This window comes from Pantherophis guttatus, chromosome 5, assembly GCF_059756535.1.
Source record: "Pantherophis guttatus breed Tessera chromosome 5, ASM5975653v1, whole genome shotgun sequence".
In the NCBI taxonomy this organism is placed as follows: domain Eukaryota; kingdom Metazoa; phylum Chordata; class Lepidosauria; order Squamata; family Colubridae; genus Pantherophis; species Pantherophis guttatus.
The window spans coordinates 51531699-51546335 of NC_142067.1; the positions used below are offsets into that span (position 1 = coordinate 51531699).

Below are 14637 nucleotides of genomic sequence, written 5' to 3' on the forward strand. Positions count from 1 at the left end.
ATTTTCCTTCCTATTTGTTTCCCGCTAACGCAACTGTATGTATATATGTCAGCAGTTTTTCAAAGTCATATTAACATGTCAATTTAGCAAAAAAAAAAATATGTATACATCACCACTATGAACTAAAATTATATGTAAATATTGAAGAATTTAATATACACAGACTCACGTATAAAATGTCCTCAGTATATTAAATTTAGTTTATAATCATATGGCTCTCTTAAATGAATGTTATCTATTTTTTTAGCTATATTGTAAATTTTAGCTTTATGCATTCTATTTAGATCATGCTTATTATTGTCTGAATTTGTATTGTCCTCCAGAAGTCAGTATTCAGCATTCAGAATAGACACAGTCCAAAAATAGGTATAAAATTTAATGAGAATTGTTTTATCATTGTTTGAGGGACTGCCACAAAGAAGAGGGGGTCAAATTATTCTCCAAAGCACCAGAGAGCAGGACAAGATATAATGGTTGGAAACTGATCAAAGAAAGAAGCAACCTGGAATTAAGGAGAAGCTTCCTAACATTAAGGACAATTAACCAGTGAAACAGCTTGCCTTCAGAAATTGTGGGCACTCCATCACTGGAGGTTTTTAAGAAGAGACTGGACAGTCACTTGTCTGAGATTGTATAGGTTCTCCTGCTTGAGCAAGGGGGCTGGACTAGAAGACCTCCAAGGTCCCTTCCAACTCTGTTATTCTATTCTATTCTATTCTATTCTATTCTATTCTATTCTATTCTATTCTATTCTATTCTATTCTATTCTATTCTATTCTATTCTAATCTAATTCTATTCTAATGTCTAGCATATGCCAAACTTGCATTAATTCATAATACAGCACTTGAAAAGTAAGATATATACCCTGAAATTTGGGATTGCTGTGTAATTTGGGATTGCTTCTTGCTCATCAACTATATCTTGAAATATTCAATTATAGTGAATTTGTTTACAAAACTATGTTTGCTGTATACTGGATTTAACTGTATCTAAAAGGGCCAAATCCATGCCTTAGATACATCACAAATTGTGCATGATTTGGCTACACAAAGAGAAATTTCAGTTGGTGAAAAATGTAGCCAATTGGGTACAATATTGAAACTAGCTTTCACTTGCAACTTTTTTGGCTGCTATTTTAGCAGGCATAATTTAAGAAGGTAATTTTACACTTTCTGTCCAGACTTCTTGAAGAACTTGTTCCAGTATTTGAAATCTTAAAAGGAAATTCTTTTAAAATATCCCTGCTCTCAACTCCTTTAGTTGGCCTAATGGACACCTAATGTTGTTTTCAAGGTAAGTAACAAGCAAACTAACTCTCTTTCGTTTTAAAAAAAGGCATCAAGAGGCCACATCTGCAACCAAGCTTTTTGCATTCTTTACAGAATGGTATAATTTGATTGTATAACTTCCATATTAATATTAATGTTTAAACTTTATAATTGGGTCCAGAGTCACTCTGTGAGTGAGATGGGCAGTTTGTAAATTTGATATTTCAATACAAATAAATATATAAAGGTTTTACAAATGATATTTCAGCTTCGTTGCATTTTAATTGAAAATGAATTTGCAAAACTCATTATGACCAAGCCTCTTTCATATTATAATACTCTTATGTTTTGACAGGGTCTGTATTTATTTTCATCAGCTTAGACAACTATAACCAAAAGCAGTATTGCTATGTATCGCAATCTCATACAGTTGAAAGGGTTATTTAAACTGTCAAGTCTAATTCTCTGTTTACTTATAGAACTCCAGCATCCCTGGCACATGGTTAACTCTCTTATCTGAATACACTTAATGAAAAGAAACTCTCCTCTCCTCTCATTCAACTTCCACTCTGCTCTTTCTAATAGAAATATTTTCTCCTAACGTTCAGTCAGATGCTTCCTTCTTGTAGTTTGAATCCATCACTTAGTTACTGGCAACATAACATGAATAGGTTTTGACTTCTTCTCTGAAGTATTGAAAAGGGGTACATTATCCCTCCTTCCACATCTTTTCATAAGATTTAACTTCTAATTTCCAATTATCTTTATTGTGCTTTTTCTGAACCTATTCTAATATATCCAAATCCTTAAAGTGTAAACTTAAGACTGTGTACAGTGTAAACTGATTTTCTTCTCTTGAAGGATTTCAGACATTTAGAATACATAACTACTTCCAAGCCTCATATCCATGCTAAGTGGTTTTACTCAAAATTTCATTTTTTCCTTAAAAGCTACTTTTTGTATGTAACATCTAATTCAACCCCTGAATAGCTGAAACTGTTTTTTTAATTGATTAAAATATTTTATTTTATTTTATTTTATTTTAAGATTTTAATTAAAACTTCTATTTAAACATAAGTTTATTTTCTTACCAGGACTAAGTGTATCATTGTCCAGCATTCCTCCTTCACAAAAGCTTTCCAAATCTTCAGGTTTAACTTTACCCCATGGTATGTAGGTAACACCTAATTCTACATCCCAATACTGCTTATAGTCTGGCTTAATTCCTTTATTTAAAGCCCAAGCAATCTGAAGGAAAAAGAGCACACTTGTCAGACAGCAAGTTTTACTATTAAGATAATAAATTATATTCATTCAGTTCAATATAATCATAAAATCAGGTAGGTAATGAACTGGTTCAATCACAATTAAAGCTATACAGAAATCACATATATTTATTTCATATCCCTTGCTGATTATAGTGGTTCAGCTGACTTTACCATGAAGTCTTTTCCTTTTAATTTTTTTAGTGATTTATAGTAATATCTAAAAAAAATATATAGTGTGGCTCTTATCTTCAAACTAAAGGGGGAGAAAGAAGTGAAATAGGAATAACTGCCACATATTGTTTTTAAATTATCAAATGCCAATCAAAATTGTTTGAAGTGGGGTCATACACAATCTGAAAAGCTAAAGTAGTTGAATTAACCCTACAACCAACATTAAACTACAGATAACCAGAGTATCTTTTCCTACTCTTCAATCTTACAGCAATATAAATATGCAGAAACACAAGGGAGCCCAATTATGTTAATTTACCTCAACACTTATAGGGGATATTCACCTTCTATGATATAATCTTATAGGCACTGAATTACTGTTCTTGTACAAAAATCAGTCAATCAAAATATTCTTTTTAGGATAGGAAAAATGTAAACATACCTTTATAGATTTCTGATTGACTTTAAAGTTACCACGACTCAGTTTCTGCAGGGCACGGTTTGCATCTTGTCTCTGTACCATTACAATATAAGCACATCCTCTTGGGGGGATCATCTATTTTCAACGAAGAAATATTAAATTACTTTACAAGAATAATATATGTCATTTAAAATGTATTGTGATTTTAAAGTGTACCTAATATTATTATTAATAATGGGGCCAGTTTGGTTTGCTGTAGTGGTTAAAACATCAGGCTAAAAATCAAATAACCATGAGTTCTAGTCCTTCCTTAGTGGGCCAGCCACTTTCTGTAAATACTAGGAAAAAGGCAATGGCACTTTGAAAATCTTGCCAAGAAAATTGTAGAAACCTACCCAGGTAGTTGCCAGGAATCTAAATTGACTCAAGGGCACGAAATAATAAATAAATAACTAAATTAAACTATAACTAAAGGCAAAAGTCAAGGAAATTATATTCTAGAAGCTATAAAACTGAATGTTACTTGTTTTTTATATTTTTGCTTTTATTAATGTACTAGTAATAGTCATATGTCACAGAAAAGTCTAAAGTTTCAAATGAAATGGCAAGTTGCTTTTTATTGCTGGTTGGTTTTTTTGTTTGTTTGATTTTTTGTTTTTTGTTTTTTGAGACTGACACTCACATTTATAGATTCAATTAGACCAAACTCTTCCAGGAGACCTCCAACATCTTGCTGTGTTGTTCGTTTGTCCAGTTGTCCTACCCAAAGAGTTGTACTGCAAACTAAGAGAGAAATATATTTGAATGGACTTAAATATTAAAATGAACATTATTTCAAATGTATACAAATCAAAAAACTGTTATAGCAATTTTGTTAAAAGTTATAATTAGGTAAAAATACAAAGTAAAATAATAAAAAGATAAACAGAAACAGAATCAAAAAGAATAACATAAAAAAAATGAAATTACTTCCCTCTTCATTACCATAAGTACAAATAATTTTAATAGCTTATCCTTCTTAATCTTTTCTTTTAAAATACTAAAAATAATCTATTCTTCCCATGTCCATCTCTTATCTATAAACAAATTCTTAAAGCCTCATTGTTTCAGGCCTGATCAACAAAAGTCCATTAAGGGTTGCAAGGCACTTCTGCTTTGAGCATGGTGGCTGGGTGCAAAAGGCAAAATGTTGGTGCAGGGAATTGGGACAGAAGGCAGCTGAGTAAGCTGCATAATTTTGGGGCTGGGTGAAGAACAGCTAAAAAGGCAAAGTGGGGAGGGAGGGGAGATGTACAAGCAAAGGGAGCTGAAGCGCCCCTGTGGATGTAAAATGCAGGCAGTCTGCCAGGTGCCCAAATTTTGATCATGTGACTGCAGGGCTTCTGCAACTGTTTGTTTAGTTGAGGAATATCTCTATCCACCTATGCTCTGGTCAGTTGTTCCTCATGAGGGGACCGCAGGAGAACAATGTCCCATGGGTTTGAGCACCAGGAGATAAAGGGAACAGCCATTATTTTTGCAGCTCTGGCAGAATCTTTTAAAGGACATTAGGTTCACTAACTTCACTCTCAATTTCAGAAATTATTTATTTGCTACTTTAAGGCTATCAAATGTCTTCAGAACAAGTCTGAAAAGCAACCTGTTGAATTTAAGTTTATTAAAAAAAATTAATGATAAATTTAAGAATTTAATGAGTTAGAAATAAGTGGCAAAAGGCTAAATAAACTTTTGATTCAAGAAAGTTATAAACAAATTAATGGTTCAAATAAATATGAAATATTCAGACTTGTACTGTAAGACAATTTTATAGCCATTCACAGGAAGACAATTATTCTGTCTATCCTAAGTGATAACATTGAGTGGAGACTATGATTTCGTGCAGAAAAAGAAAAGTGAAAACTTGCATTTTGTTTTTAGTTAGTATTGGGATTTACAAAATCACACAAAACATTGTTACACTTAAAATACTTCAGGAAATTTTTGAAGAATGGAGTCAAAAATTAACAGCTACAATGTTAGTAATGATGTCTGCTTCTATAGACAGGCTATATCCAAAACATATTAAATACTAAATGAGAGATGTCAAACAAATCTGCCTGATGTAGAAACATTAGAACCAGAAATATTGGATAATTTTTTTAAAAAAATTGTAGGTCACAAGAGAAGGGAAAGCAGCCAAAAGAATGGCCAAGATTAGCACTTTCTAGTGAATGTATAAAAGTTACATAAAGCTTTGAAAATTAACATAGAAATATAAACCAAGAGAATGACCTCAATAATGATTTTTTAATGTGATTTACAAAACAGGATGCTAAAGCCTTGAAGAATCCTTTGGTATTGGAGACAGAAAAGTTGAAGAGCGATTAAATCCTTCAACATTTGAAGAAATTAAAAGATTGTTAGAAGTAAAAAAGGAGAAATATAAAATTGATTTGTTTGACCAAAGGTAAGGTATTTTTCTATAAAGCTCTGTTAAATCTTTATAGACAGATCTATGGGACTCAAAAGTTGACAATTTATGGATTTGCATATAGATAAGGGACAAGTTATGGAAAGAAGAGATATTTATTTGTAATCTTATAGAGGGTGAAAATTTACTAAGTTCGTTTATACTTGGGATAAAGACTGGAAATCACTTCTTCAAGTATCACTTTTTCTGTTCTTTTTCTTTCTTTGCACCACCCTCTCTCCCCAAGTTTAGTTTGTATTTGCTTTTTCTATTATAATCAAAATCCTTAATAATTTTTTTTTAAATACTCACCACTAACTGTTTCTGGTTTGATTGGAGGAAGGCCTTTTACTCTGCGTTCTCTCTCTCTCTCCCTCTCACGTCTTTCCTGGGACCTTGATCTAGGAGAATGACGGCGCTTGTCCCGGGATCGAGAACGAGAACGACGATGCCGTGATCTTCGAGTTCGAGAACCAGATCGTGATCTTCTTCTCTTGGGCGATCTAGTATAAAAAAAGAAATGCATGCAGTAATCTAGATACTGAGAGGTTTCATTCCTATCTTTTCCGTTTGTACAGCTGATCTCAGTCATTCACTGTGAATTTGCTTTAAATATGCCAAAAGGAAATGACATTTCAAAAATGGGCTATTCTACATGTATAGATGAATAAAAACGTTTTTCCCTGGTTCTGTTAAGGATATCCAACAATGCAGAAAAAATATTGGACAAATAACTCAAAATTACTGTTCAAGAGTATTGGTAATTCTCCATCAGACTTCAAGACAGCTGAAATTATCAAATAATAAAGTGTATAAATTGAAAATTCTTTAACAGCTATCTTTGTGGGTTTTTTTAACCTTTCCTCACTTTAATCTTTTCCCCTCTTCTTTAATAGGCATTTATTAGAGAATAAACCTTTCATTACATTTTCCTTTTTCTTCTGTATTGTTCATGTGACAGTAAGAATATTAATAATCACCATGACTCATTTATTAATTTGTGTAAGGGGTAGCAGAGAAAGTCTATAATGTTCAACAACTGCTGATTAGGGATTTAGAAATTTTATTTTTATCATGTTACTATTGGTAGTCCTCTCTTAACTATTGTTAAAGGCAAGGGTGCAACATATCCACAGTCATATGATTGCAATCTGAGTACTTCCCAATTACAACTGGTTGTCAAGCACCCCGCAATCATGTGCTCATCCTCTGCAATCTTCTTTGACTGCTACCCCAGATAGTCAAAGGGAAAGCTGGCAGGGAAAGTTGCAAGCTGCTGCAGCCTGCCAAAAGGACTCTCTCAACTCTAAAAGAGCTTTCTGATGAAGGATTTCAGAAGCTGAAATCCAACCAAGCACAGAGCTAAACTCTCTCTTCTTGTCTCTCTGTGCCTACAGAGAGCTGCAAGGTGCTCACAGGCACAGAAGGATTTTACTTCCGGGCATTTGCTTAATAATTTATGAGCTCATTTAATGACTGCAACCAGGAGTGCTAGGATCTTTGTCATTGTGTGAAATTGTCACATGATGCCTTACTTAACTACCACTTCATTCAACAACTGAGATTTTATCACAATTGTGGTCATTAAATAAAGATACATGTATTATTTTTTCCTTACTTTTGGATACAATCTATGTATGGTATGGATGAATATAACATGCACCTTTTTTGTTACTCATGGTTTTCTATATTAATAACATCAATGGCAATGCTCTTTGTAATTTGGAATATTAAAGGATTAGGATCTCCTGCTAAATGTAGATAAATCTTAACTAAGTAGAAAAAGATAGGAACCAAAAAAATCTATAGGCACAATATCAGTTATTTCTGTGAGATCACAAATATATCAAGAATTTGAGATTGTCATGGACTCAGGTGGCTTTTGGATCAACAGTCATTCTCCATCTTTCTTTAATTCAGTCTCATCCTATTTTTTTTCTCTCAGACCCTTCAAATTTCACACTGCCCAACTTGCCTTGGGCAGACATGAACTGATGCTATTGTACCCAAAATGATGGTGTCTCCCAACAGCTTTATGTAGATGTTAAGATATTTATCTTAAGCTCCTATTATTTGTTATATGTGATCTAGATATCATTTCTGCTTTTTGAGGCTCCAAAAGTTTTAGAGAAATTATTTGTGAATCCTAAGCCAATAACTCTTTTTAGCTGAAGAAACTTTATGAAATTGATCCTACTTATTTATGTAACTTTTAATAAGTAATTTGAATGTCCTGTCCTAATACACTTATGAAGCTTAAAACACTTTTCTATTATTTTAAAATGAGATTTGTGCTACAAAACGTTTTACTTCCTATAAGCTGACAGTTTAGAAAATGTTCATTATAATCCTGCTGTTGGAGATATATCTCAAAAGATGGAATACTAACTCTTATGGTATGGCTTTATCTTAATCATGGTCTGACTCCAAATCAATTATTGTATGTTAAGGATACCTAGGTTTTTCTTAGCTATACCTTTTTTATAAACTGTCAAACTAACAGGAATTGTTTGGGGAAGGGATAGAATTACCAGGCATGCTGATTACTTAAAAATCATGCAACACTGGAAGATGAAATCTATATCTAATTGACAACAATGGATTTTTGCTTTATGAATTAGTCATTTTTTAAAAAAGAAAAAAGATGACCTTCAAGCAATAAAATTAAAATTTTAGGGGTTATTTCCTGTAACAACTTCTATGCCTTTTTATTGTTAGTCATACATTTCATGGTTTTATATGCTTAATGCTGTCCTGTGCATTTGCGGTTTTAGTACTACTTTCCACAACTGTTTTTACAAATTACTTAAAAATTATTCTTTCCATTTAAACCTGGGTTATAAAAACTAAAGCCTAGCCTTCTACAGTATATCAGTTATGTCCATTCACTTATTTAAAATACTATTAATTGTAAAGCACTCCTACCTTGATGCTGATCTAGATCTCGACTTTCGGTTCTCATGTCTTTTTCCTTCTTGAGTTGGATGTTGATCCACTTCCAGTTCCTTAAACAATCAGCAAGGATTTATGATCAGTGGTACTCTTTTCTGATCTATAGCAACTTTGAAACTAGAGTTACTGTTTGATTACAGAATTTTCATCTCTGTTCCTCTAATTATGTTGTGTACGTACGTATGTGTGTGTATGTGTACACACACACACACACACACACACACACACACACACACACACCAAACCTAAAATATAATCATGTTACAGAGTCACAAAGCTACATATGATTTATATTAAATATGTTTTTGTAGTAGAATGTCTATGGAGATTCTCGGCCATCCAAGTAATGATTGTCCCAAAGGCGCTTTTCAAGAAGCAACTGGGCTTTATGATTTTTCTTTGAAGACACTTCGCTTCTCATCCAAGAAGCTTCTTCAGCTCTGACTGAATGGTGGGAAATGGAAGGATTGATACTCCTTGCAGACAGCTTTCTTTTCATTTGCATTCTTTTAAAGAGTCATTGAGGTCACCTGGCGATGTCCTCAAGGTCACCTGAGTAGTGCAAATAGATGTGGAGCCTTCTTGGAACTGTTGAAAGGACTTTGTTGTGGACTGGAGATAGAGGATGTCATATCCCTCTCCCCCCCCCCCCCCATTGAGAGAGGGCTGTTTGGCTTTGACATAGATGGCTTCTTTGACCTCCCCCCTTTCTCTGTCCAAAATGTGGACTTTGCTGTCTTCAAAAGAGTGCCCTTTGTCTTTTAAATGCAGATGTTAGTAGTAGAGTTAATACATGGTGAGTAAATTCCATTGAGCTCCTTGGAATTTATTTCTTAGTAAGAATGCATAGGATTATGAATAGCAAATAAAAATTAGTAAAAAGTTATCAAATATTTTCTCATAAATACTCTTAATACCGGTACCTGAATAAAATATAAGCTTAACATTGATGGTCCTTATGCAATATAATTTGAACATATTTGTCTAATTATACCTGAAATAATTATAATTTTATTTCTAAGTGATCTTTGTAACAAGTTTTTCAATTTATTTTATTTTACTTCACAATTTTACAAAAAAAATATACAAAAATAAAAAATACATAAGACACCAATAAACAATAACAAGCTAAACAAAGAAAAAGAAAGAAAAACAAAAAATAAAAAAATAAAATCTACTTCCCAAAAGGGGAAGTAGATTTTATTTTTTTATTTTTTGTTTTTCTTTCTTTTGGAATGTTTTTTTTTTTCTCTGTAATTATAAAAATGTTGCCTGACCAATTGTGCAAGATGGAATTTTATATTCAATGCACTGAAAATGACATTGGCGCAAAGGGATTTCTATTCTCACTTCTATCAACCAATGCTGGACAAATGTATTTATTCTGATTTTTTACCTAAGTACTTTATAACCAGAATAAAATTGCTTACTATTTCTCTTCCATCTTAGTTTACTGGTACAGATTTCATTAAAGATCTATTGATCTATAATCGAAAAACATACCGATTTAAAGGAATGGGCTTCCCATTCTAGATCTTCAGAACTTGCAAGCAGTTTGTTTGTCAGAGGGAAGGTCATCCTCTTTATTACATTCTTCTGCAATTTCAAATCTCTAGCATTGAATACTGTTTATTTAATTCCTCAACTTTAAAATCTAAAATATGTAACTTGCACCAAAAATCTCATTTGAAAAATCAATGCATGTAATTTAAATTAGTAAATGAAATATGCTGTAAGGGAATCTGGTAAAGCAGTACAGTAGCATTTTCTTGAAACAATATATAGCATTAAGCCTAAAATATTGGGTATAAATAGCTTTTTACCTGCTGATGTGCTTTCTGTAAATGTGATTCACTTTGTGTTGGAAAAGAAGACTGAAAAGGCTGCTGCACCTGAGGTGAAGACTGTATAACTTGTTGACCTATAGGAGTAAACTGTGGTGTAGGCAAAAGTCCATAGCTAGGCATCTGTCCATTTGGAGGGAGGGGGACCTTGCACAAGAAGAATGCATAGGTAAGCAGTAGAAGAATCTGAATAGCATTTCCTAGAAATCAAACGCTCTCAATTTTGAAAAAATAAGAATTAATCTAATGGAAATGTTTCCATTACCTGGTGAAGCATTGCATCCTGTTGCATTCCCAGCATTCTCTGCTGAAACTGATCTATATTTGGAAGCTGAGGATAAACTGGTTGTTGTAAGCCTTCACCTGGAAATCCACTAAAATATAAAAAAAATTCAACAGGATATCAATAATACAGTATTTTGTATAGTTGTTTAAAACACCATCAATGTTCCCTTCCCACGAGAACAGTTTTCAATTAACTGCATATTCCCCTCTCCTTTTTAAGTATGATTTCCATTTTGCTCTTCTCCATCTGTCATTTTTTGGGGTCAAAATTAAGATTGTGAATTTGCATTTCAGTTAAGAGTATAAATAGTCAACTGGAACTGAATAATTTTTCAACAAACTAATACTTAGATACTAAAATATTATATAAAGTATATAAATTATATAAAGTACTAATAAAAATTCCAAATAGTTATGCAAATCACCTATGAACTTTAAATTTCTATATTATCTCCTATATCTCCTCGGCTTATGGTTGTCAAAACAAAACAAACGAAAACAAAACAAAACAAAACATACAATGTTGGTTGAGAGAGTGAAGGAGAAGGTGTGACCTCTTCTTTTTTTGTATCTTCTACTGCTTCTGGTTCATCATCATAGTCAAAGCGATCCAACAGCTTCTGAAACATATTACATTGAGCCAACTCTATTTTCTTCCATAAGAATAGAACAATAAACAAAACATGTTACTGATGATGTAAGTTTTTGTTAAGTATTTTCCAGATGTACAATTAAGAAAGCAGTCTCTATCCTCAAACTATATGGGGTTTTATGGGGTTGGCCCCATAAAACCCAGTTGTACCACAGTCTTGTCCCCTTGCCTCCTCCTTAACCTTAAAAAAATGATTAATACATAGAACAGCAAAGCTGAAATAGTTTAGTTGAAATTGGAAATCCAATTAAGTAGTACTAATTGTTTAAAATCTAACCTAGCCATTAAACCTGCCAGAACTAGCAGTTCTGAATTAAAATTCTCTCTCCTACTTTTTCCAGACATTTCAACAATTTTAAGAAGAGCAATCTTATCTAGGCCAAAGGTCAGATAAAGTACAAAACAGAGTTAAATCATGGTTTGTATCATCTCAAATATTAGAGTCAGTATCAACTGCTAATCTGCATCAGGACTGCTATATGCACACCTGGAATTAATGCAACAAGCAGGTAACTTATAAGACTCACTTTTAAAAAGTGAATCACAGGACTGTATTATTGTTTCAGAGAGAGCAACAATTTTCCATATAGCCAGGACAAACTAAAAACCTATAAGGCTCCATAAATATGCCAACATTAGACAGAAATGGAAGATGGTATTTTTGCATGCATATGAAAGAAGGGAATGCAAGGAGATGCCTTCAGGCTTGTTCTCACAGCACTAAACTACAGTTTGTCATGGATTTCCCCTGAAACAAAATATTTGGGTAATTCCTTTTCAAGTAGAAGAAAAATACTACCTTATCAAAAGATGTTTTTTGTTCTGGTATTTGGAAATCATGCTTTTGTTCTGATGGCTGTGTTGTCGTGGTCTGCAGCTGAGCTGTGATAGCTTGAACCTGAGCCATTACATTATTATCTATTACTGGAGACTGAGGTTTGGGAGGTTGCTGAAAAGTCTGGAGAATCTGTTGGAGCTATCAGATTAAAATTGCAACTGTTAATATAATTTAAGGATAGGGATAGCAGAGACATTGTTTAGGCACTACAAAATTTGGAGCATTTCCAATGTGAACTGAACTAATACAGTATTCTCTCCTGCCTGAGAATTAATCTCCTAAAACAGCTCCCCTTTGCTTCTCATTACTGGGAACAGTCTCTTATGTAAAAACCAGAGAGGGGCTCTTTGGCTACCCCAAATTATGGAATGTAAGGAGATCTAGAAGGTACTACCCTTGCTTTTATTTCGATATCATTTAAGACCTGGCTTTGAATCTACACTTTTATTTGAAAATGAATTAAAGCTTTTTCAGTATGCACTATATATTGTCACTTATTTAATTTCTTAAATTGTTTATTGGTTGAATTCCTGAGATCTATGAATATTGAGTAAGCCAAAAAAAATTGAATAAAATGAAATGTATTTCAATTACATTTTACTACTAGTCATAATTTTACTTACTATAGTAAAAGATAGTTGATCTTGTGACTATGCATCTACCTTGCACACTACAACATGGTGTAAAAGTTAGAATAGGCATAATACCATTTTGCCATGGAAACACTGCAACATACCATGATTGGTTTTAGAGGAATGCAATGGCAGTGGACTGCTATTGGGATGGACTACTATTGGGAAAGTGAAAAATACAGTTTCCTACATGTGCTAGGACATTTGATATTCTCCTCAGAGAGCAAGCATAGACTAACTGCTTGGCTAAACATTTTTTTACTCTTATGCTGATATGCATTACAGTAGAAAACCAGATTTCACTTTTTATCAATGTAATTCACAAGTTTCCATGATAGTTTTAAAAATATATAACTGAAGACATAGTTTGCCTTAAATAATATTTTCTTAAGAAAGTATTTTTTTAAAAAAAAATCATTTGCTTACCTGCTGTCCTTGTGTTGTTTGAAACAACTGAGCAACTGCAGCAAATGCATCAGAACTGGGCAGCTGTGGCACAGCAGGTACTGAATTAGCACCAACCTGTGGTGATTCAGATGGAATTGTAGCAGATTGTGGTGAACCTATAGAATATATTTAAATATTTAAATCTTAAATACAATTTAAGATGTTGAAGTGCTCCCATATATAAACCACTTTATATTTCAATTTATTATTCTAAACTAAGTGATCAAATTCTAGATCCTCTACAGTATGATCCAAAAGTAGTTTTGACCTCCTGCAGCAGGGTTCTTTAAATTGGATTGATTATGTCCTCTATCTATGTCTCACAATCATGAAGAGGTTCTGCATTCTCCCAATACAGTCTGTATTGTATTCTGTATTCTGTAAAATCTGTATTCTACTTAAAGATCATATAATGTATAAGGCTCACATCATAACACAAGACTAATCATGGTAGATGGCATTCTAATAACTTATTTTCAGGCAAATTTATTTAGAACACAGGAGTTAATAATATTGAATAAATCAAAGAAAAAGAATATGATGTCATGATTGTTTTTTTTAAAAAAATGTAGCCAATGATAGGTTAGGTGGAACAATTATGATTGAAACTACTAGATTATATATCCTTCCTTCTACTTAGTAGCTGTTTGTTATTTTAAAAAACCACAAAATTGTTGCTTGAATAATTTATTGTGACACACAGCTTCACCCACATTTTTATAAAATTCTCCTAGGCATAATATTTAAACCAAAATAATTTCCATCAAGAAAATATCTTCCATATCCATCAGAGCAATTTAATTCCAATAACTTATTTTCAGGCAAATTTATTTAGAATAAATAGGAGTTAATAATATGCAAGTAAATCAAAGAAAAAGAATATAAAAAACCAATCTGAATAGGTCTTAAAAAACACAAGCATACTGGAATGCTCTTCAAAGCACTCCTGCTCTTTGATATATTCACTCACATCATCAGAATAAAATATGCATTCCTTTATAAAAGGAGTGTTGGTCCTACCTGATACGATCCTTCTCGTTGAGTAGAGGCAGCATTCAGAAATGGGTTCTCTCATCTATTGGCCAATGAGAGTGGGTCTGTCAAAGCTGTGAGGACACTCCCCCTACCAACTGTCCAGCTTTTGGTGACGATGAAGTGACAGACTTGTGTGGTCAGCTCAGCTGCTATCCCTAGGGGAACCGAGGGTCGGCCCTAAGCTAGGGAGGGGCTGGATGCTGCCTCCATTCAACAAGAAGGATCGTATCAGGTAGGATCAACGCTCCTTCTCCGCCATAGTGGAGGCAGCATCCAGAAATGGGACATACCAAAGCAGTAGTGCCCCTACGGGTGGGCTGCAGCCTGGCCTGAGGCCCCAACATCAATATGCATACTCTGTAGGACCCGCCTAC

At 33.3% G+C, this 14637-nt stretch overlaps 1 protein-coding gene across 11 annotated transcripts in view; it reads right to left on the minus strand.

The window, feature by feature from the left end:
- SCAF4 (SR-related CTD associated factor 4) overlaps positions 1-14637 on the minus strand; it is a 74951-nt gene that overhangs the window by 19379 nt on the left and 40935 nt on the right. For 4 of the 11 annotated variants that reach the window (XM_087895085.1, XM_087895081.1, XM_060686387.2 and 1 more), the window contains 10 exons: positions 13208-13344; positions 12111-12287; positions 11179-11276; positions 10640-10748; positions 10354-10521; positions 8504-8583; positions 5891-6081; positions 3812-3912; positions 3151-3264; positions 2361-2517 (listed from right to left, as the gene is read on the minus strand). In XM_087895085.1, coding sequence (XP_087751211.1) covers positions 2361-2517; positions 3151-3264; positions 3812-3912; positions 5891-6081; positions 8504-8583; positions 10354-10521; positions 10640-10748; positions 11179-11276; positions 12111-12287; positions 13208-13344 — 1332 coding nt within the window. Of the gene's footprint in view, positions 1-2360; positions 2518-3150; positions 3265-3811; positions 3913-5890; positions 6082-8503; positions 8584-10353; positions 10522-10639; positions 10749-11178; positions 11280-12110; positions 12288-13207; positions 13345-14637 lie in introns of all 11 variants that reach the window. The other 7 variants (XM_087895084.1, XM_034431899.3, XM_060686390.2 and 4 more) reach the window with 2 other exon arrangements.